Consider the following 25,271-nt stretch of genomic DNA (forward strand, 5'->3'; position numbering starts at 1 on the left):
CTATCCAGAGAACCAAATAGATTTATACATAAAGGATATTTGACTTTCCAATCCTTATTATACCCCTACTCATGGTGTTCGTATTATCTGAAGTTAATAGTGTGTACATTTAGTTTTGCTTAAATTCTCAATCATGTAAGGCTTTGTGGAAGGTTTTGCTTGATGTGCTTGCATAAAAATAAGATTCGCAAGTCACAAATTTCTCATGATTATAACACATGCTTGTGCTATTCTGTGCCAGTAACTATAAAGGTGAAATGGGGGTTAGGAAGAAGATACTGACCTAATAGTGGAAAGAACACTGAGAGTGTCAGAAATGTAGTGAAGATACATACTTTTGCTTCGTAGCAAATAACCAATATGATTTTGAAGTAGGGATTAGGTCTTTTTTGTCGTAAAAGTAGGATCATTTTTCTCTCATTAAAATGAATCTTATTAAGCTGTAAATTAAGGATCTTATTCACATAGTGTCCTCCTAATATTATGATGCTTCTCACTAATTGACACAGCTTTTTGTGTGGAAAATTCTTAAATGAAGGTGTCTTCTTTCAGTCTGGCCGGGACCTTCAACAGTATCAGAGCCAGGCTAAGCAACTCTTTCGAAAGTTGAATGAACACTCCCCTACCAGGTGTACCTTGGAAGCAGGAGCAATGACTTTTCAGTAAGTATAGTCCTGATTTTTTTATGATCATTTATGAATGAAGTACAGTAAATGTGACACCTTATGAGAATTGTGACAGTCTTTTAAAGATAACTTGAAAAATAGAGTCTCTTCCTGGAAGCAACTCCTCTTGACATGCTTACAGTAATTTAGCCTCATAACTTGTGTCTAGGAATAATCAATAAATATGAGTTATTATTTAGGAAAAAAACTATAAAAGTTTAAAAGCATCTCAGTCATTGGTAAAGACAATACATACACCTGAGAGAGGGATCAAAAGAACTTTATTGCATTTTAAATGATTTACAAGCAACTGGTATTAAATGTTCAGTACATGTCAAATTTGAATCTGATATAGCAGGAAAATTACAAGATCACAGAAAAATAAAAGGTTTCAGCTAAATAATCTTTGCCATTTTAGGGACTCAGTAATTTAGACCCAAGAGGAACATTTTGGGTTTGACTAAAAATAAAAAATACAAAATACCACCATTTATCAAAGACGAGTAATTAAATATATCCAAATAAAAACAAAACCTTGGCCTGTTGATTAAGAAAATGGTAGACATTGCATTTTGTAAGGTATCAATTTATATAGTATCTGAAACATTCTATATAAATCTAATTTTCAACACCAAAAAATAGTCATTTAGGCAGTCATTTAAGATTGTATATACCCATAGTCACAACTGCTTATGACATTGAGGCAGGAAGCTTGCTTGACCCCAGCCTGGGCAACATAGCAATATAATTATGTAATTATGCTATTAATTATATAATACAATTAGTCTTCCATATCTATTGGTATATAAGAGATTTGAGCATCCTTGGATTTCCGTATCCACAAGGGTCCAGGAAGCAACCTCTTGTAACTACTGAGGGACTGTATATGTCTACCATGGATGAGGAAACAAAAGACTTAGGAAAGTTCTTATAGAATTAAAGGATTTTCTTCTGTCTGGTTCCTTTAGGATGTTTATAATCTCATATCTTTTATTTCTACCAGAGAGCTATTTATTAAAGATTTACTTGCCAGGCCCTGTATTAAGTCTTCCTTTTAATATCATTACCTTTAATGAGCTTATCTTTTTACTAGCTGAGAGAAACATATATTAAAACAAGTATATCATAATATTTCAGGGCAAGAAATGCTGTAATGCAATCTGAATGCTTTGGGGGAGAGAGAAGGAAGCAGTAAATTCCCATTTGTGGGGGTTAATATGAAGAAAGGGATAGAGGAAGAGAAAATGCAGAGAAATTTCACAGAAAAAAATTATAATACAATTGAGCATATAAAATGAACAGGATTTCTCCAAGTATATAAAAGAGTATTATAATTAGAAATGACAGCATAAGTAGAAGTTCACAAAAATATTTTAAAATTTAAAACCTAGCTTGTTAGGAAACAGCTTGCAATTTGGTATATTAGAATATGTGATAGAAAGTAGCTTAGAAATTTGAAGGGCTATAAATACTTCAAGAAGTATGATTCTATTGCATAGGTGTTGGAGAACCTCTAGAGTTTGTACACAAGGCAATGTGATACTGTCAATTTGAGGGGAATAAAACGTGGTATAGAAGATGATATAGCTTGAAGGCAGGGAGAACTGTTATTTCAGGTTTCTAAGCAAGTAATTAGTATGATATTTAGGAGCCTAAGATACTGTAATAGTCTTTAAATTGTCTTTTGTGAAGCCATAGGATACCTCAGGTGTTACATAGGACAGGGATGGGAGTTTATATAATGCTTTTGGCCTTTAAACTCCTATTTAAACTAAATAACTTCTAAAATAATCTGTACACATAGGTCTTTTAAGTATGATTTTTGCTGAAGTAAAGAATACTATAGCTGACTGAAATTATGACTCAGTAATAGAGTGCTTGGCTAGCATGTGTGAGGCACTGGGATCAATCCTCAGCACCACATAAAAATAAATAAATAAAGTTACTATGTCCATCTACAGCTAAAAATATTTTTTTTAAAAAAAGAATACTATAGCTAAAAAAGAAGTTTGAAAGCGTATAAGTTATAGCCTAAACTTTTCCCAAGAATATCTCATACATGTAGTTGTATAATCCAGAGAACTCCCTATCACAAATGGAAGCCAATTCTGTTGTTCAATAGTTTCCAATTGATTATAGTTTTCCTAGCCTGGAAATCAGAGAGCATTATTAGTTCCAAGGCCACATTTGTCTGTACCCAGTAAATAATATGCTGTTTATTTTCAGCTTTTAAGTATCCACAAAAATTTCCAGTTTTACTTTGTGACTAGAAGAAATTTAATATATGTATACTAGTTCACTTACAAAATCAAAGGGTAGATATAGTGAAAAATCTATTTCTAAGAAGAAATTTTAGGTATTGATGTATGTTAGTTGAAGAATTGTATAATGAATAAAACAGTTATACTCCTTTTGGGATATATGTCTCTTAATGAGAAGATGTTTGTTTTCTGATTCTGAGAATTTGTGGTTTGAAATTGATCTTCTCTTGGCCAGCCTCAGAGAGATTAAACTAGACATTTTCACAAGTTTATATGGTCCTCAGAGTCTGCTTCAACAAGTTTGAAGTACTGTTAACTTTGTAAACAACTTTGTCTTGCTTTTTTGTCTTTTCAGCTATATTATTGAGCAGGGAGTGTGTTATCTGGTTTTGTGTGAAGCTGCCTTCCCTAAGAAGTTGGCTTTTGCCTACCTAGAAGATTTGCACTCAGAATTTGATGAACAGCATGGGAAAAAGGTGCCTACTGTGTCTAGACCTTACTCCTTTATTGAGTTTGGTAAGTTTATGCTCCTCACTTCTTTATTAGGGGAACAAACATTATAGAGGAAAAGCTATTTGTTACACTGATAAAATTTGGACACGTTTTTTCCCTGATGTTTACCTTACTGGAATTTTGGCTTTAGCCTCTTCTCCCATTCTACATCTTTTTGTCCCTTTTCTTCTTTGGTTGTTTTTTTGTTTTATTTCTTGGTGGTCCTGGGATTTAACCCTGGATACCTTACCAGTAAGCTACACACCCCCAGTACTTTTGGTTTTTATTTTGAGACAGGGTTTTACTAAGCTCATTGCCAAGGTTGTCCTCAAACTTGAGATCCTCTTGCCTCAATCTTCTGAATTGCTGGAGTTATGGGCATGTGCCACCATACCTGGCCCTCTTTTTTCTCTTTGAATGAATGAGGTTCCCTTCTTAGAAGTAATATTCTCTAGTTATAATTATCTTTTCCCTTTTGATCTTGTTGCCTTTTTGTTCTTTGGCTTGATTCTTCATTAGGGGCTTTTTGTGTGTGTGTTCTAGGGGATTGAACCCAGGGGTGCTTAACCATCAAGCTGCGTCCTCCTCCTTTTTTTGTATTTTATTTAGACTCAGGGTCTCACTGAGTTGCTTAGGGGCTTGCTAAGTTGCTGAGGCTGGCTTTGAATTCACAGTCCTCCTGCCTCAACCTCCAGAGCCTATGAGATTACAGGCATGCACCACCACCAATTAGTTGCATTTGTGACCAGAGCTATGCATAAAGCTCTACTTGATGGGCTTATAACAGCTGAGTCTTCTTTCTTCCAACCTTTAGACACATGCTAATATTAAGATTCATTTTTTGGAGATAAGAATTTGGAAATGAGAAAAAATGGTATTTTGTTTCTTTTAGTAGAAAAGTATCCTAATTAAAAAAATACAAGAAGATGTGTTATTGATTGGAGACTGATATTTACTATATTCAGAAGTAGTGAGTGTGGTTATCTGTACTTGTATAGGAAATATGAAAAGATTCAATACTAGTCAGACCTCGTAAAGTATCTAATGGCAATATATCAAAAGAAATATCCTAAGAACATCAAATATAGGGTGAGAATAAGTAGGATCATGCTACATTGCTGAAATTTTTAGTTAAAAAGTAAGTAATTTTACTATCTTAGAATTTCTGGAGTGTTTCAAGTTTGCCTGATAAGTGAGTGATGCCTTATAGAAATTAAAAATTTGGCAAAATAGTGTTTCATAACTATAAACTCTCCAAAAGCTAATTCATATAATGTCCAGTTGTTCAGATTTTGGTTTTGTAGATAATAACAATTTAGTAAACCTAAAGAAAAACTAAGACACATGTGTCAAGGTCACACAGGAAATAGATGGTACGCTCAAACAAGCTTAACTGGCTATACCTGAAGATTTATATGAATGGGCTTTAAGAGAACCATAAGGCATAGTAATCTACAATCAGTAATAAAGTAGTTTTACCATCCCTAGGCTTGAAGGCATAAAAGGAAGGAGCAGTTTTTAGAATTGAAAAGAAGAAATTTATAGGAGAAACCAAAAGTTAGGAGCACTAACTTTTGCAAGAGAGATACTTCCAGCTGAAAGTGACTTGTTAGGAAGTTATTGGGAATAAGTATCAATATCACCGGTCTGTTCCAAACCTTTTCTACTCTTGGGGCCTCCTTCATTGCCTGATCTTTGCTGGAAGCCAGAGGGTAAGGAGCCCATTGAGGTACACCATACAGGTCAGGTTCCCAAGATAGAAAGCAAGGTGCAAAAAGGTGGAAGGGATCCAAAGAGGCCAAGTGAAAGGTGTCTAGCACATATAACTTCAGATTTTTGCCAGAAATTAAAAGTATCTTTAATAATAAATTATTCTACACCAACGTTGGCTAAAGATGAATGAGACTGCAGCTTTACATTGGTATTTTAGGAAATTCCCAGTCACATGCTTACTTTACCCAAATTTTAAGAATGTCATGGCATTAGGAAAATATATTAAAGAAAATACTTTAAGGCAACATTTGTAATGATAACTTTTTAGTAATCACTAACTCTTTTGCCTTGTTAGTCTATAATGATGGTAGGGTGTTACCTGCATACTTTTGGGAATGTATATAATAAGTATTGAAACCAAATATAATTTGAAATTTTCTGCTTTTAGGAAAGGCTTATGATAGTGGTCTTTATTTCTGTAAAATGTCTAATAGCAAATACTTTTTATTCAGAATTCTCTAAAGCTCATATCCCCTGAATGGTCACCTAGTTACAGCTTCACATTTTACAAATGAAGAAATCAAAGGCTAGGGCTGGTATTGTGGCTCAGCGGTAGAGCGCTTGTCTAGCACGTGCGAGGCCCTGGGTTCGATCCTCAGCACCAATAAAAATAAAATATTGTATCCATCTACAACTAAAAAATAAAATGTTTAAAAAAAAGAAATCAAAACCTAGATTTTGATACTCACCCCATGTGCTTGATTAAACCAGGGACAGTGGCAAATCCAATAAGCTCAAAATTTCTAATTTCCTACTTGAATACTTCGATGGACTTGAAAGGAGTTGTCAATGGTCACTTTTCTTCATTGTTGTAGATACCTTCATTCAGAAAACCAAGAAGCTGTACATTGACAGTCGTGCTCGGAGAAACCTAGGCTCTATCAACACTGAATTGCAAGATGTGCAGAGAATCATGGTGGCCAATATTGAAGAAGTGTTACAACGAGGAGAAGCACTCTCAGGTATCTGAACACAATATGAGACTTAATAAAGCAATACCATAGGCAAGGATAGCTTATTTTTATTGCAGTCAGATTCTTGCCAGGACTGTTAAGAATTCATGTTTCAGAAAAGATTACATTACAAGGTTTCCAGTATGATACATTTTTTTTCCCTAACGTGATTAGTTTTTGTTGTGTTAGAAGAGTGTAAAGGATTCGTACGTATTTGAAGCAATTACTCTTTACAAAAATTTACAAAATTATGTATAGAAACATTTGTACAAGTTAAGGGAAATAAAAAGAAAAATAAGAGGAAAATGTCAAAAGACTTTTTGCAGTGGGTTCCATAAATAGCCTGTTTGGGAGATTTTACTACCAACAAACCAATGGAAAAGAAGGAGATTGCAAAATATTTATCATTCTCCCTAGTTCACAAATATTCTGTCTATCAGCTAGGTGAGCTTACTCACCATTCTTAATGGTCCATTCTCACTGTATGGATCTAATCTTTAAGATGTAGACAAGAATTGCTCCTTCAAAGAAACCCTCCTTGATCCTTATAGCCCACATCACATAATCTCGTCTGTACTTTTTAAACTCTTAAAACATTTAGTTACATGGCTTTTTTTGTGGATGATTGTGTTGTATATGTTTATTTACCCAATTCACCTCAAATATTTGCATTAAATATATTATTAATATATGTTCAATATGTATTCAATATAGATACTTAAATATATTTGCAGTAAAATGGTTACATATATATGTAAAATTAGGCATTTTTTGCCTATAGTGATTTTTGTGTATGTGTGTAGTGCTTGAGATTGAATTACCTATAGTAATTTTAAATTGTAAATAATTAAAGTATATGTATTTATCTGATGTTTAAATGTTACCCAAGTATTAGAGGCAGACATGTAAACTCTTTAAAGACAGTATTTTATGAATTTTTATATCTGTTTCACATGCTACTTTTATCCCTCACTATACACTCATTAATAAATATTTCTAAAATTCAGCCTTGCTACATATTAGTAAATAGTTATCCTTTAGTATGAACCAAAACTTTACTCTTTGTGTTGGTAGTGGCAGTTATCCTAGCATATAGCTTTACACCCTAAACATCAAATTTTGAGGATAAGTCTATAAAGTTTTTTTTTTAGCAAATAAGCTATTTATTTATGAGTTTTTTAATTTAATTAGTTATATATGATAGTAGAATGCATTTATACACTTTGATATATTGTACATATTTGATATAATTTCTCATTTTTCTGAGTGTACATGTTGCAGAATCATGGTCATGTAGTCATATATATATATGACTACATATATATATTTCTTTGAAGCAATTACTCTACAAAAATTTACAAAATTATGTACAGAAACATTTTTACAAGTTAAGGAAAATAAAAAGAAAAATAAGAGGAAAATGTTAGAAGACTTATTGCAGTGGGTTCCATGAATAGCCTGTTTGGCTATTCATGTACACACACATACATACACACACACACACACACACACACACACACACATACAGTAATAATGTCTGTTTCATTCTATTATCTTTTCTATCCCCACATCCCTTCCTCTCCCCTCCCATAACTTCCCTCTACTTAATCCAAGGTAACGCTATTCTTCCCTAGTGCCCCCCACCTTATTATGAATTAGTGTCCACATATTATACAAAACATTTGGCCTTTGGTTTGTGGGATTGACTTATTTTGCTTAGCACGATATTCTCCAACTCCATCTATTTACAGGCAAGTGCCATAATTTCACTCTATTCTTTAAAGCTGAGTAATATTCCATTGAGTATATGTACCATATTTTCTTTATCCATTCATCTATTGAAGGACACCTAGGTTGGTCTAGCTATTGTGAATTGAGCCGCTATAAACATTAATGTGGCTGCATCACTATAGCATGCTGATTTTAAACCAAGGAGTAGAATAGCTGGATCAAATGATGGTTTCATTCCCAGTTTTCTGTGGAATCTTCATACTGCTTTCCATAGTGGTTGCACCAATTTGCAGTCCCACCAGCAATGTATGAGTGTACCTTTTTTACCACATCCTCACCAACATTTATTGTTGCCTATATTCTTTTTTTTTTTTAATATTTATTTATTTATTAGTTCTCGGCGGACACAACATTTGTTGGTATGTGGTGCTGAGGATCGAACCCGGGCCGCACGCATGCCAGGCGAGCGCGCTACTGCTTGAGCCACATCCCCAGCCCTGTTGCCTATATCCTTGATTATTGCTATTCTAACAGAAATGAGATGAAATCTTAGAGTAGTTTTGATTTGTATTTCACTAATTGCTAGAGATGTTAAACACTTCTTCATATGTTTGTTGATCAGTTGTATTTCTTCTATTATTGATTGGGTTATTTGGTTTTTTGGTGTTAAGTTTTTTGAGTTCTTTATATATCCTAGAGATTAATGCTTTATCGGAGGTGCATGTGGTAAAGATTTTCTCCCAATCTGTAGGCTTTCTCTTCACATTATTGTTTCCTTTGCTGAGAAGAAGCTTTTTAAATTTGAATCCATCCCGTTTATTGATTCTTGATTTTACTTGCGCTTTAGGAGTCTTGTTAAGGAAGTCAGATCCTAGGCCAACATGGTGTAGATTTGGGCCTGTTTTTTCTTCTATTAGCGGCAGGGTCTCTGTTCTAGTAACTAAGTCTTTGATCCACTTTGAGTTGGTTTTTGTGCAGGGTGAGAGATAGAGATTTAATTTCATTTTGCTTCATATGGATTTCCAGTTTTGCCAACACCATTTGTTGAATAGGCTATCTCCAGTGAATGTTTTTGGCACCCTTGTCTAGTATGAGATAACCATATTTACGTGGGTTTGTCTCTGTGTCCTCTATTCTGTACCATTGGTCTACAAGTCTGTTTTGGTGCCAATACCATGCCACTTTTTTCATAATAGACTTACAGTTTCTACCTGAGATAGAGTAGCATAGACGCTTTTATTAAATCCAAAATTTATACATCTGTCAGTCTACCAACAATGTAAAGGATTCTCCTCTAGTGTTTTGTGTTAAAAAGCTGATATGCTGATTTAAAAAGAAGTACTTGTCTACCTTAAGTAGCTTCATCTTTTTGGGGAGATAAGAAACCGTCTCAAAGAGTAATTAACAGGCAGTATAAGGGAATAAACATCTATTGGACACTTATTCTAATCTGCTGGGGAAGTTTTATATGTATCTTATTTAATCTTCATAATTATTTCATGTGTAATGGGTGATATCAAACCAGTCTTACAAATAAAGAAGCAAAAATCTTGAAAAGTTATGTGGCCTACTAAAAATCACTGCTGATACTTAGCAAGATTCGTTGGCCTCTAGAGTCCTTGTCCTTTTTCAGTGTACAGTAACTTTAAATGGATATGTAGATAACAAGAGCTATATTAATATAGAAGGATATAGAAAAATGTAAAGTGAGCAAGGAAAGCCTTTTGAATTTACATAGACAAGGAAGTATCTTAAGTAGAAGAAAAAAACATCAGAACAGAGCATATTTAAAGGACAGTAAAGAGATTAGCCTACTTCAAAGAATATTTTCTCCTCTTTAAGCTTCTTAAGAATAAATATTTTATACCTTCTTCTCTTTCTAATTTTAGTTTAATAGGTAGTCTGCTTTGCATTTAAGACTAAGAGTAGTTCCTGTGGATTCTTTCAGCAAATTTAAATTATGCCTTTTTTTAATGTCTAGTACAACTATCTTTTAAGCTCTGAATTGTGTTTTTTCATTCATGATATTACCTCTACGAGACTATAAATTCCAGAGGCCGGGATCATGTATTTTTGATCATCACTGAATCTTCTGTCACTTCATATAGTCCTACTATATAGCATAAATATTTGCTAAATGACTTCTCCAAGCAGTAACTTTATGATATCATGTGGTTCAAAATGTTTCTTTATTGAGGAATTCTCTTATCACTTGTTTCATATGACCTAATACTCGTTCCTCTGCCCAGTTATGCTCAGCAGATTTAGAGTTATTTGGCAAATTTATTCAGCATTAATTATATGTCATTCTGGGTGCCTGGGATATAGCAGTAAAAACAATAAAATTCTGTTGTCCAATGGAGGGTACATTTCTAGTAGACCAGATAGAAAGATTTCTTGATCATTGTCATGGTTATTTCTCATCCCCTAATTGATTTTTTTCATGACTAGGTTTTTTTCTTACTCGTATGACCAGTTTGTAAATTCAGATGTGACTATCATACTTGGGTTATTAAGTAATGCCACATTTCTCAATCAAAACCAGTCTCTATTAAGCAATTCCAAATATTCCAGTTGTATTATCTCAAGAGAGAATAAACAAATTGAGATTGCAAAATGTTTTGTAAAAATTTAAGTAAATGAAAAGTTTTATCAGAATTAATTTATGTCAAAGCTTTTCATTATTTAAATATGTCCTATGTTTTAATCTGACCTAGTTTTTATCTGGCTATATCTAAGTACTCAGTAACAATTAAAAGAAGATAATAGCATTACCAATGTTCTAGGTTGGGGGAAGGCAAACTTCTCAGAAAATGCTAAAAACTTAATTTACTACATTTTGGTGTTTTTTTGTTTGAGGACCTGTTACTACATTTTAATTACAATTTTACATTCCTATGCCTGTTGAAATATAATTTCTTACAATTTTAACTTCATAATTGTCTTTTCTATGTGGAAAATCTCAGAAATTTTAAACTATACCACTGAAGTGTAGTTTAATACTGTATCTGATTAACTGAATTTTCTAGTTAGTTATCTAATTCTTATCTTACATGGATTATGATTTTTAAAAATATGATATAATGTGACTTAAATTATTAAAAGATTATAAAAATGATAATATTATGATTAAAATATTATAAAGATGATAATTATTAGAAAATGTCAGGTAATATTTATTAAGTATTTACCATATGTGCAGGCATTGTTCTCACTTGACAAGCAATCTTATGTACCTTATATTTTATAGATAAAGAAACTGAGAGAGGGCTGGGGGGTTGTAGTACAGTGGTAAGAGTGCTTGTCTAGCATGTGTGATACACTGGGTTTGATTCTCAGCACTGTGTATAAATAAATAAAATATTGGTCCATTGACAACTACAAAAATATTAAAAGAAAGAAAGAGACTGGGAAAGGCTAAGGGACTTGATGAACATTAATTACATGGTTGGTGCAGCTGATATTTGAACCAGAGAGTCTAAGGCCAAAATTTATGCTCCCGACCACCACACTATACAGCCTCAATAATTTTGCACATAATTTGGTCAGATGATTTTAAAATATATTATAAATTTCATAGCACTGCAGTTTTGAGTTAATATATGTAACCTTACCCTTAAAGGAAAATTTAAGTTTCATTGTTAATATCATGCCTCTCATTTTGGTTATTTTTATGCCTTAATATTATTGATGAAATACTTCCTAGGACTAATTTATGGTTTCCTTTTTCCTCTTTGACAGCATTGGATTCAAAGGCCAACAATTTGTCCAGTCTGTCCAAGAAATACCGCCAGGATGCGAAGTACTTGAACATGCGTTCCACTTATGCCAAACTTGCAGCGGTAGCTGTATTTTTCATCATGTTAATAGTGTATGTGCGATTCTGGTGGCTGTGAAGTAGTGAATCCAGTCATTGATAAGGGAGAACCTAGAACCTGGCAGGTGTAAGTTTTCAGGAAGCTGAGCTCACAGAAATGTGTATTAGAATCCAAGAGGAACTTCTGCCTCTAAAGACCTTGCAAGAAAAGACATCCTGAAAATGAAAGAGTACGCCTCATTTAATGAAGCTTAACCCTTTGTGGAAAGTCTCTTTTGGGGGCAGAGGCTTTCTCTGGGTGCTAAGCCATATATGTTAGGGAACAGTAGATTGTTTTATTTTGTTTTTCCCCTCCCAGTACATTTTTAACAGCACTGACTGGGCATTCTCATTCTCAATGGAGCCATTAGTGAGATTTAAGGTAGCCAATCTGTGCTAGCAATATTCTGAAATTCCTTCAAAGAAGGCAACCCTTTGGGAAGTTCTTTTGACTTTAATCAACATTCCTTTTGTTGGTGACATTTGTGATTTTCAGTAATCTGAGTTTTTTCTGCCTTTCAAACAAGACTCCAAGTATGTGAAGGTTAATTACTGTGCTGCACCAATCCTGTCTGTTGGCCCCTATAGGAATTAACCTTTGTTGTTTTCCTTTTATGATATTTTGCTTGTTGCACAATTGCTGTAGGGTTAAATGAATTATATTAAGATGCCTTGAAATTATAAAGCACTCCTTGATTAAGAAGCTAAAATTTTTCTCTTATTTACTCTTTAAACAAAAGACTTAGTTTGGGACATTATTAATTTTATTTCTTAGCTTTTTGTTTATGTTATTATAAAAGCAGGTATAGCATAGGATTGCTAGAGGCCCCTGGCTTAAAGAGAAGGCCCAGCTCAGTACTACAGCTTTGTCTTGCCCCTTACTTACATTATAGTTTTCCCTACTCTGTTTTTTTTTCCTGCTAACATTTTAAAAATTTCCCTTTATCCATTAGTTTCATGTCCCATGAACATCCTTTCAGGATATTGTCACATTTCAAAATGGAAACTGTTCAGCTATATAGTTAATTAAATTTGAAATCTCTGCAGATGAACTAATCATACTGCTACATTTATCTAAGCAAATCTGAGAGCACCTCATTCCTGTTTCAGTTTATGCAAAGTATTCAAGAATGTTCTAAAGATAGAAAATTCATTTATAATGACTTCTATTAACCAATAAAAGTAACTATAATTTTTTTTTCCTTTTTCACTCAGGGATAATTGGGGATTTCCTTTTACCTTCTGACATGGAATTTTTTAAAAGGGGATTATAATAGGCCTTTTGAATATTAATGCCAGTGTCTACAATATAACCTATAACTCCTGCACATACTGCAAATATTTCTTTAAACTATACAGGAAAATAAGCCAACTTCTTAACATCTTTAGAGGGAACTTTTAACTAGTAAGCAGTTTTATAACCTTAAAGGATCATCAGAACCACTGTTCTGATTCCTGGTAGGAAAAAAAATAATCTCATTTCCTTAAAACAAGGCAAGTAGAAATGCTTATTTTATTTCTGATAACTTAACAGAACTAGGATTTTTTTCTTCTTTCTATTATAGATCTGTATCTGCCAATTAGAATTTTATGCATGAAATATGAGGTTTCTTTTATAGAGAATAAGTGCTTTTAAGTCCCTAAAAGGCATATGACAATTGGTAATAAAACTGAAAACCTAAGTGGTAGTACCATAGCATTTGGTGCTTTTGTAGGAGTGGAGAGTGGCACCTTATTGTTGAGAAGTTGCATGCTGCAACCTAATGGTCAGCAATGAAATAAATCCTTCTAGAATGTTCCCTTCAGTGTGAAGTTTTGTTATCTAGTTAATTTATGTACACATATCCTTTCTAGGTACATTTCCACCTAACCTCATTGCACTAATTAAAAAGAAAGGATATGATAATGAAGAATAAAGGAATAGGAAAGTGGTTTAAGATCAGGGTAGTGAAAAAATAACAGAATAAGATTCATAAATACAGCCCCATTTGGGTTTTTGGTTTTTCCCCATACTGGAAATTGAACTCAAGGTCTCTCTACTACTGAGCTACAACCCTAGTCTTTTTTTAAATTTTTGATTCTGTAACAGGGTCTCACTAAGTTGCCCAGGCTGGCCCTCACATTTTGACATAGTCCTACTGCCTCCGCCTTTCAGGTAGCTGGGATTACAGGCCTGTACCATTGCCCAGCCCCTTTTGTTCTTAATAGGAGTAGTGGGAAGATCTAACTAGATGAATTGTATCAGGAATCAAACAAACATCTAAAATAGAATGTGATAAATACTGTGTGAAGTTGTTGCAGGCACATTAAGAAAGGAGAGTTAATTTATTTCAAGAGAAGGAGAATGGGGCATGTAGAGTTCATAGCATGTTCAAGTCATATGTAGAGAGAGTTAGGCATATTTTGGGAATGTAACAACTTGGTTTAGCTTAACTCAAGTAGAGACAGTTGAGATATAAGGAAGAACTAGAATGATATACTATAATAAAGGGTCTTGTCTATAATGCTAAGGAGTTTAGACTTTATTAATGGCCATAGCACAGGATAGCTAGTTATAGTTTCAAATGATCATTTTGGCCATAGTGTAAAAGATACATTGGAGAAGGAAAACCTGAAATAGGGTGTTAAAACCAAGGACTTGTCAGACAAGTCAGGTTTAGGCCAATTTCAAATGATTTTCAAGAAAAGAGTAATTAGAGATACCAGATAACATAACACTTTGTTTTTTAGAAGGTTTTTAAATTATTCTTGCATTGACTCAACCCTTTGATGGTCACAGCATTCTATGAATAAAGAAACTTTATAAAGAATGCTACTCAGAGGCACATTAAGTAAATTGCCCAGTCACAAAGCTAAAAATTGATGGAGCCAAGATTTGAACCTAGGCAGCTGGATTTTTAGAATCAGTGCTTTTAAACAAAATACGGAACTATCAAACAGTCAAATAAACTTAAGTACCCAAAAAAAATGTATTTTGAATTTAACAACCAGGAACTTAATCCTGTAGGCTGAAATGATTCCAGAGAGCTGAGGACAAAGTCAGATTGCAGTGAGTTGAGGATTGGCACATTGTACACACATCTGGTTATTTAAATGTCTTTAACACTGATCATTAAACTTTGTGAGAAATCTTTGAAAATCTGACGAAATGTATGTGCCTTTACCCCCAGAAAATATTCTTATGTACATGCATATCAAGTGTCACAAACCATTTCAGGCTATTCAAGGACCCTAAAGCTTTTTCATGACCTAGTGGTCGATGGTCCCTCAGTTAAGAACTCCAATATATAGGATGTGGGACTCAAAGGTTAAGAACCCAGAAGCTTTGGACACTGTCTAGTTGTGGTGAGTCTGAAAAATTCTACAGTTTGAACAAACTTTTTAGATGAGATGTATTCTTGAAAAACTATGTGTACAGATACGTTTATATCAAATAATATTTCCCCGTACTACAATCAGAGATCTGGTTCTGCTGATTTTTTTGTTGTTGTTCTAGTTTCTCTATATCAAAATTAAGGATTTTGAAATTTTTATTTTCTGCTTTTACTAGTAAGATGTCTTCTTACAAAGGCAAGTTAAAAAGAAGTCACTTCTGTACACATAGGATTTAATAAAACATGTATAGTAAAATATCTCATAATTTAAATTCTTCCTTATTGATAGTTCACTATTATGATAGTGAAAACTCCCACCTCAGTTTTCACTTCTATTCTAAGCTTGAGTGTTGTTGAACACACTGTAAAGGCTTTTAGTGTGTTTAGCACAATTAACTAAACCCCATCTGGTAGGGTATTTTTCAGGCAGTTCAAAAGGAAGGCAACAAACACGGTTATGTAGATGTTGTTTTTGTGATTGCTTATTAACTAACTGGACCAAATAACTGGTATTGTAAAGATGACTCCCCCACCAAGAAAATATTTTACTATGAATGACATAGTTTGAGATACAATGAGCAAATTGAATTTCACATCCTATTCTTACTCATGATTATTGTCAGGCAGAATTGACACTTCAGGTAAAACTGTCTCAGGCAATTTAATCATTTAGTTCTTAAAAAGCTTATTTCAAGGGCTGTAACAATCCATGTTTTAAATTAGAAAAATCACTGGAGGTTGGACTTTCATATAGTAATATACACTGGACTAATTTTTCTCTCATAATCTTCATTTGTTGAGTATTAAGTATTGGACAACTTATGGGTATTATAATCTTTGTAGCCATTTTCTTTGCTCAAGGCCACATAGCTAGCAAGTTGAGATACAGAAATTCAAATCCAAGGCAGCAACACACATAATCACTACACTACACTGTTTACTACTCCTAAATAATAACATAGACACGTTTGTCTTAAGCATTTTACTCTGTCCTATTATTAGTAGTATGCTTATTTTTGTATATTTTCTTATCATTTCATTTTTCTGTCCTTTTTAATTTATTTTATCATTTTCCCTTTATTCTTTGTAAATAACTTTTGCTCTTATGATTTTGTTTGCCCTTTTTCACACTTGGCTTATATGTATATATTCCCATAATTGCTTCCTTTTTCACTTAATCTCAGTGATAATTCAACAGTTTTCTATAACTAATTCACTAACAGTTTAGCAAAGTAAAAACTCCACTCATTAAAAAAAAAAAATTTTACTTTACTTTTTTTTACCTGTGTCCTTTTACCCATTCTCTTGTTTCCCTCACTTGCTGTTACATTTTTAATTCTCTCCCATTTTCTTTTCTTTTTCATTTCCCATGTGGTTTTCATTTCCAAGTTAACATAATGCTGCAATTTTGCTTCTGTAAATCAGAGCTTCAAAATCAACTGAGTATTGCTGTTTATTTTTAGGCCTTATTTAATCTTACTTTTGACTGGTTTTGTAATATATTCTGTTCTTTCTTTATTCAGCACATATTAAGTCAACAGAGATATGTACAAATATATGTACCCCTGCTTTAAGGACTCCTTTTGTAAAACATTTCAAACAATGCAAGAATTCAAAGAAAAGGTTTTTTTTGTTTGTTTGTTTTTTAATCTAGGGCTTCTCTTATATTAGTGATTAATCCCAAATATACCCATCTTTAACTTGAGTTCTGGACCCAAATTTTTTGCTGCTCTTTGAATATCCCATAAATACTTTATTCATTACATCTAAAACACATTATCACCTCCACTTCATTATTCTCAAAGATAAAACCTAACCTGTGCTTTTATGAATCAGTACTATATTTCAAATTTTTACTCATCATCTGCCATCCCCTTATCTGAGCTAAAAGTCATAACTTGAATTTAACTCCTTCTTTTCCTCCTACTTCTAACTCAACTGTTGACCAAAATCTGTTTTTCACAACCTCCAAAATATTTCTCACCCACCTCTTTCTCTTCACTTTCTTGGGAGCAAGCACTTACTAACTTTAACATGGACTTTTTCAGTAGTCTCCTTACTATCTTCCTTGTATCTTCCTCTTTCACCTCAATACTACCAAATTTTCCAAAAGAGCTAATCATACCTCATTTCCTGTAGAAAGAGATCATGTACTCCAGTCCACAATCTGGCCCCATTGTACCATTTCAAACCCATATCTTACCACTTTCCACCACCTGTAGTTTGCTTTAGTCACATCAAATAATCTGAGCTCTTCTACACTGTCAAATACTTACCTTGTGCTGTGATTTGTTCTGTACCTTTTCTCTAGAATATTTTCCTCCTGTTCTTTTCCCTATAAGTTTGATAAGTTTCCAAGACCCAGCTCAAATTTATCTCCTTTATAAAGCCTTTTTAACATTCTCATGACCTGGGAGAAGTTCATTTCCATCCTCCCACATTATCATGTTCATATTTCTAGCACAAAATTACCACTTTAAAAATACCAGTTGGTATGTGTTTGTGTTTTTGAGATAGAGACCAATTATTATTCATGTCTTTGAATCCTTGTACTTAGTACAGTGACTGACACATGGGAGGTACTCAGCAAATATTTGCAGAATAAATATGTTGACTTACAAAAATTAATGCTCTTTTCTAAAAAAAGAATAATTTGAAAGGAAAAAAATGGTGAATAATGGTATAGCCTAGTAAAGGAATGAAGATAAAAGAAGCATGCTAAAAAAGTCAGAACAAAAAAGAGGATCAATAATATATTGTGAACACTTTGGAGAATATGGGTAAAATTGATTGTAGCAGAAACAATTGAAAGGCAAGGAGGTAAAGAAGGAAAGGAAATAGGCACATTAGAATAAGAGAAAAAGCACAAAAATCAGTGAGACCATCAGATTTCAGTCTGAGAATATTTCTAGTTGACCAACATGCCTATAGTTAGTTGCTTTTATGTTGTATAAATAGTATCTAGTGAACTTTTAATTATCTATCAATTACTTTACAATTTTTCATCTGAAAAAGTGATTTTAGTTCAGTGATAAATACCTTAATCAATATGCCATATGAGGTAAATTTTTTACCATGCTACTGTTAAGAAACTGGTTTAAGGCTTAATTTTCACCCACTGATGGGAGTGTGCACCTGCTGAACTCCCAATTTTTTCCAAGGAGTTTGTGTAGGTGAGCAGTGAGGTATGTTAGACTGAGCATGCAGGGACAAAAGAAGTACTGGAGATTATATTTCTTTGTGTTTCTCTTATTTAGCCCACTTGCATTATCATGCAGTATGTTTACTTATGCACTCAGAACTTTAAAATAAAAGTACTTTGACTTTCAAATTGATTTTTCTTTGTTATTTTTGTTTTATTTTAATCTTCAGTTTTCTCAGTTTTTTACCAGTGTAGTGTTGGGATTTAAGTATGTTATAAAAATTCTGGGGCTGGGGATATAGCTCAGTTGGTAGAGTGCTTGCCTCACATGCACAAGGACCTAGGTTCAATCCCAGCACCACCAAAGAAAATAATAATAATAATATAATAATAATAATAATAAAATTAAAAATTCTACTTTTCAAAGATTCTTAAAAAAAAAAAGACACAAAAGAGCTTCCAAAGCAGTGTAAGACCTGCTATAGACTCATCCACTTTGTTGAAGGAATTTATATAAATTTTATATTTGCTTTCACTGTAGCATATTTTTGTTAGAATCATATTCAAAGCAGCATATTTATTTTTATCAATTGAACCCTGCAGTGTAAAATGGACATTACTGAAGAGGATTAGAGATTTACATGAAACTGCATCAGAGACAATTTGCTTGTATCACATGCATGCAGCAGGCAAAAAATGGTAGAAAGCATTGTACTTGGTAGAAAGCATTATACACAACTCTTAGACTCAGCTCACCACTCTAGCAGTAGTACTTATAGATAAGTTATTTAGGTACTGTGTGCCTCGGTTTCTCTGTATGGAAAAAGCAAATGATATCTGTTCTACCTACTGGTAGATTATTTGAGATAAAGGAGGTTTAAAAAGCAGTATTGTTTTAAGGATTTTCTAAACCTCAAAATGACCAATAAGTATGTCATATTAGATCACTGTTATTTTTATGACATAATTGTTAAATATAAACATTTGTGACCAGTGCAGTCATGCCTGTCCCTCTGGAATTTTACCACCCAGTTTCATATTTATCTCAGTCTTGATAGGGCAGTCTCCCTGTTCTGGTATACTGAAGTTATTGAGGATCCTTTAGCAAGGTCCCTTTCTCAGGCCATAACTTGATGTTCCCAGAAGAGGGCAGCAAAACTCCAATCCAAAGGTTCTGCCACTTCCTCAAAATGTCTACTTTTTCCTTGAGAGGAAAACAACTATACTGTAAAGAGAAATGGTGGTCTTGGCTGAGACTGTAGCTTAATGGTAGAATGCTTGCCTAGCACTCTAGATGGACCCAGTTCCATCTCCAGAACCCCCCCAACATACACACAAATATATATATATATATATATATATATCTTTAGGTGACAAAGCTAATCTCATTACAATAAACACTATAGCAACCATTTTACTCATTTCAAAAACATTTTACCTTTTATGTGTCCTCTGAAGAAAATAATTATTTCTTTAATCTCATTTTAACTCTGTAACACATCTAGAACCCGCTAGTCATGTTTTCCCACTTAACCCCAAATTTTTAAACATCACTTAACATCAGTTTTTGTTTTTTTAAAATTTTTTACATAATAATGGGATTCATTGTGATGTTTTTATACATGCACATAACATACTTCGGTCAATTTCATCCTCCAGTACCTCCCTTTTGGCTATTCTCCTTCTTCCCTGGGTCCCCTTCCTTTACTAGTCTGCCTTCAATTTTAGTGAGATTCCCTACCTCCCCCCCTGCCCCCACCCTCTTCCATATATATGAGAGAAAACAAACAACCCTTGACTCTGGAGTTTGGTTCAAATTCCATCCATTTTCCTGCAAATGATATAATTTCATTTCTCCTTATAGCTAAATAAAACTTCATTATGTATATATACCACATTTTCTTCATCTATTCATTCATTGATGGATACCTGGTTTCATAATGTAATGATTGTGAATTGTGCTGCTATGAACATGGATATGGCATTAGTTTTTAAATAAATACATTCTTTTTTAAGAGGAGGTAAGGGGCTCAGGCCCAATCTTTCCAATTTAATATGCCTACCTAAATTCAAAGAATGATTCCCAATAGTGTCTACATATGCCTGTCATAGAGTATCTGTGTCATACAAAGAGAAGTTTATATCTGATCTTTCTCATTCATTATTCAAATTTGTTTAAAAGTTTCCTAGTGCTTTTATACCTTTAATCAGTTGAATCTTCTTGTAATGATAGCAGCTAACATTTGAGCCATTTGTAACAGTATATGCAGTACTTTCACAGACATGATTTTCTTTCATCCTCACTGTAGCCCTGTGCAGTTGATAGCCACTCTCCTCATTTTATGGATAAATTAACTCATCTGTAATCATAATAGCTGTTCTTTGCTTGAAGAGAAAATTTCAGGGGGATGTCCCATATGTTGAGGGCCCCACAGGATGAGTAATTTCTCTCTCCTGATAAGTGCTTTATAAAAGCCAATTCTGAATGTGATGCTTTTTTTTTTTTTTTTTTGGTCTGCCCTATTGCAATGAGAGATGGGATTGGAAGGCTTTCAGATAATTTTCCAATTCCCTCTGCTTTGGCCAGTTCATTTCTGGCTTTGCTTTTTTTGGAGAGGAAAAAAAAAAACTCCTGTTTCCCACTCTTCCTCTTCTCCCACCACCCCCAAGTTAGAGTCTTTTCCATTCCAGCTAAACCTCTTCCTGTTCTTGAGAATTGCATCACATTCTTGGCTTATTGTAGACCAACACCCCCATACTGGCACCTGGGAGCACATAGACTTTTTTTTATTGGTTGATAGTTCTTGTCTGGTGAGCAGGAAATAAGTCACTCACTTCCTGACTTCTAGCCTTGCCCTTCAAAAAATATATACATATTTCTCAGATTTTTGTTAATTTAAAAATTCTTCACTCCAGCCTGTCCTGGAATGAGCAGGCTATATCAAAGTATGAAAGAGCATTTTGGGTACACATTGCTGAATGAGCTGTCTACCTTGCTGCTTCTAATGCTCATTTATTTTTCAACAAAGTAATCTGGTATTGGCTCCCACTGTATTGAAAGAACCTTTTATTAAGGACACTGATGTGTCCCACAACCTCTGTATTACTAAATTCATTCAACACACCAGTCTTTATCTTACTTGACCTCTGAGCACCTGATGCTACTGACCATATCCTCCCTGATAAGACTCACTGTCTTCCTTTGTTTTCCATATGCTATTCTTTCATTCCTACCTTAGATATGGATCTTAAAATATCCTTTGCAAGCTCCTCTTTCTCCAAAAACTCAATGTTGTTGGTATTTCTAAGGACTCTGTTCTACATCAACCTCTTTTTTCTCATAGTCTCTGTGTGAGAGAAATAAGAAATCTTTTTTCCTTCCATGGCATTATTAGACCACATGCAAATGGCATTTAAATTTCTATCTCCCCTGAACTCTAAATTCATTGTAACCAACTGCCTCCTGGAACTTTTCCAATTGGGAATTCCTAAAATCATAACCACCAACTCATTCCCTCAAATCTGTTCCTCCTATGTTGCTCCTTATCCAAATATATGCTGTACCATCCACCCAGTTACTTACCATAGCCAGAAACATAGGATTTATCCTTGGTACTATTTGCTTACCACCCCCATATTCAGTCAATAACCAAGTCCAGTAAAATCCCCTTGTCTCTATCAACTTCTCCCCTTTCCCACTGCTACCACCTGACCTAAGTGAGTACCATCTGTGTAAGTGTTACACTTCCTCTTGCTTGTTTCCTGCCTAGGAAAAACACCCAGTTTTTCTCCCCTTGGATCATTTTCCACCAGCCATCAGGATGTTCTTTATATGCAGTTCTGATGAATTAATAACTTTTGTTTAAAACCCTTTAGTTGCTTCCTACTGTCCTGAAGATAGAGTACAAACTTCTTAACACAGCTCATAAGCCCATCATGATCAGCCTGCCAGCAGCCTGACCTCCACTCATGCTGGACTTCAGGGTTTGAATACACCTTCCTTCCTTTTGCTTCTGGGCCTTCACAAATACTATTTCCTTTGCCTTGAGTGCTTTACTACAGGGACTTAAGTGTATTCAGATGAATTTTTACTCTCAAATTGTCATTGGCTTTAATTCCTGAATCAGAACTGAACTTAGATGCTTAACTGATTCTGGAATTAAAGCCAAAATTCACATGGAAATATATTTGAATTTATTAACTTATGATTGATTTTTACCATAGCTGAATGTAAACTGGAACATTTTTTAATTGTATTAGAATGGTTTCTTGATTGTTATTCATTCTGCCATACTGTTTTTTGATTGATTGATTTTTAAAAATTTCCATGTGGCTTCTACCACTCTCCTTTCTTACCTCTTAACCCTTACCCTTTGGTTACTCTACACTTGCCCCTACATGGATCCAGGTTGCTTGTGGGGTAGCTGCTGTGAGGCAATGGTTAATTAGAACTTTTCAAACTGCAACAGGAAGGCATTGAATCGAAAGCAAAGGAGAGGAAGCACAAACCGATACCCACCACAAAGCTGCTGTGTGCCCAGCATGACCCAAGCCGCACCCTCTGGTGGGGAATCTGGTGGAGGAGTATGAAGCCACAGAGTTTAATAAATCATTAGCACAGCCTTCCACTTCCCCTGATCCAATTTTCCTGGGTCACCATGAGTGTCACTACCAGGTACTGGCCTAAGAAGGTGGATGGTAATAAGAAATATAGAGGCTCGAGGAAGGTCCCTGAAGTGAATGGACCATTTGCCTCAAACCTCTTCCATAGTCTAACTCTAAGCACAAAGGTCCAAGGTAGAATATTTCTTAACAATTCTCTGCCAGAGGTGATTCCCAGATGAAAGTTCCCATGTTCCCCCAAAATACTTCTGCTATCTCCCTGAAAAGCTGCTTCAAATAGAAGTAGTTATTTTATAACTAATGACAACTCCCCTTTGATATAATTGAGAACTTCAAATGTACACTAAAGTGTAAATGACTACCTTCAGATTCCTGCCTTCAATGAAGGAGGAAGGAGAAAGGAAAAAGACAGGAGAATCAAAGATAAATAACATCTATTTATTATTTTGCCCATGGCCTACTCAACTTACATTTTTTTCCCTTCACTGTTAAAGGAGATACTTATTCTTCAGCAGCCTAAATACAGATGCAATATAGAGTCATACAGTGACTCCTTAATTTACCTTCCCAGGCTCACTGCCCACAATCTGGAGAAATGAGATCTGAGCTCTGCTTTTGCAGTTGGAGAGTCAGACATAGAGAATAGAAGCATCCATCTTAGTCTGGGGGAAAGTTTGCTTGGCTTGACTGGAATTGGGCACTTGCATTTAGAGACTGCCAACCTCACACTTTAGATTACAGAACAGGAAATACTGTGAGTGCAACTGGGAGGGGAGAAAGAACTTACTGTGTACCCAAGTCTGTAAGTTCCTCGCTCACCTCTGCATTATATTTTCTGCCTTGTAAGTGACCAGGACTGACTGAGGAACATTGAGAAATGTTTTCAAGTTTCAAATGCTTTCAAGCCTGCCTCCTCTTAACAGCATCCTCACCTCCTGTCATGTTCAGCTCCTGTAATCTTGTCAATGCAAATCTTCCAAGATCTAGATCATTATTGAAGCTTAAATGGAAGAATTTTAGGCATTAAAACAGGAGGTGAGAGAAACAAATCTTAAAAGAGACCTTTTCTCCCAAAGCCTCTGTAAGTAGTAAAAATGTTCTCAGTTTTAGCAACTCCAACAGTGGTAAGTTGGAAAGAATCTAATAAATGAGAAAGAATGGAATTTGTAGTCAAATAACTTTGTTTTGAAACTACCCTCCCTCCTCCTTTTCCACCTGCTTTTACTTTAGAGAAGAAGGGAGTGGGACGGGGAAGCTCCCTGAAACTCAGAGAAATGCTAACAAGTTTCCCAAGTCTGGGTTCCAGCCCAGAGTGTGCCCACTTTCCTCAATGATCAAGAACATTTCTCAAGTTATGTGTATAATTATGCATGATCTAAACCTGTAGGAGTTGGGTGACTGCCCTTTCCATGTGTCATCTTTCAGCTTGTGACATGAGTACATTACATTTCTTAGACAAGAAAAATTAGCAATATGAGTATAAAAAGAGAGAGGTAGGCAGTAAAAGCTACTTTTTTTTGGAAAATCTTAGTTATGAAAGAAGAGAGAGGTTGGCTAAATAAAATGTTGCAGTAAAGAATGGGTTTCATTTTTAAAAAATCAAGGGAGGTTTGGATATTTATATACTTGAAGAGAGCATAGAGATATCTCAACGAATCACTTTATACCTGAGCTTTGATACCCTCATCTGGGGGAGGGGAATTTCTATGAAGATTAAAATTAAATCAAAATCATATGACAGTGACAGTACAGGCTCATATATTGCAAACTCTATAAAACATGTTAAAATTTGTAACTGTCATCATCCATTGTCCAGATGAATAAGCTCTAGTCACAGCTGTTCTGTTCCTGTCTCTTCTACCCTATGTGACAGGGCTGTCAGGAAGAGACAGGCTCATGAGTGGGAGGGACTAAGACATGTAAGAAAGAGGTCAATAGTGGTGCAATTTGTATCATGACATACTTTGAACTTTTAGGAGGTGTGTGTGTGTGTGTGTGTGTGTGTGTGTGTGTGTGTTTGTGTGTGTGTGTATCTATCTGTCTGTATTACTACATGCAATGAGTTACCATTGCATTTATTTTAACTTGCTTTGTATTCTTATTTTTAAATTATTATTTTAAAAAGAGACACAGTTTAGATCCAAAATGTCTCTTAAAAGCTGTAATTTATGGAGCACATTTTTAGAAATTAAAAAGTTACTATGGTGAAAAATACCCATCTTGAAATGCAAGGGGCTGCAAATAAAATTATATACACATACTTCTACTTGGCAAAGAAGCAATTTCTTAGAAAATAACTTAACATTGGGGCTGAGGTTGTGGCTCAGTGGTAGAGCATTTGCCTGGCATGTGTGAAGCCCTGGGTTCAAGTCTCAGCATCACATATAAATAAATAAAATAA

The 25,271-nt window shown here is 34.4% G+C and overlaps 1 protein-coding gene across 8 annotated transcripts in view; it reads left to right on the forward strand.

Annotated features, from left to right (window-relative positions):
• Positions 1–25,271, forward strand: part of Sec22b (SEC22 homolog B, vesicle trafficking protein) — a 52,617-nt gene that overhangs the window by 6,006 nt on the left and 21,340 nt on the right. For 7 of the 8 annotated variants that reach the window (XR_013427979.1, XR_013427980.1, XR_005734704.2 and 4 more), the window contains exons 2-5: positions 553–662; positions 3,282–3,442; positions 6,007–6,153; positions 11,617–11,746. Coding sequence is in view for 3 of the 8 variants with exons in the window: in XM_040287237.2 (XP_040143171.1) it covers positions 553–662; positions 3,282–3,442; positions 6,007–6,153; positions 11,617–11,746 (548 nt within the window). In the remaining 5 variants the exon portion in view is untranslated. Of the gene's footprint in view, positions 1–552; positions 663–3,281; positions 3,443–6,006; positions 6,154–11,616; positions 18,437–25,271 lie in introns of those variants that run through there. The other variant, XM_005341361.5, reaches the window with a different exon arrangement.

Source organism: Ictidomys tridecemlineatus, chromosome 11 (genome assembly GCF_052094955.1).
Source record: "Ictidomys tridecemlineatus isolate mIctTri1 chromosome 11, mIctTri1.hap1, whole genome shotgun sequence".
Lineage (NCBI taxonomy): Eukaryota > Metazoa > Chordata > Mammalia > Rodentia > Sciuridae > Ictidomys > Ictidomys tridecemlineatus.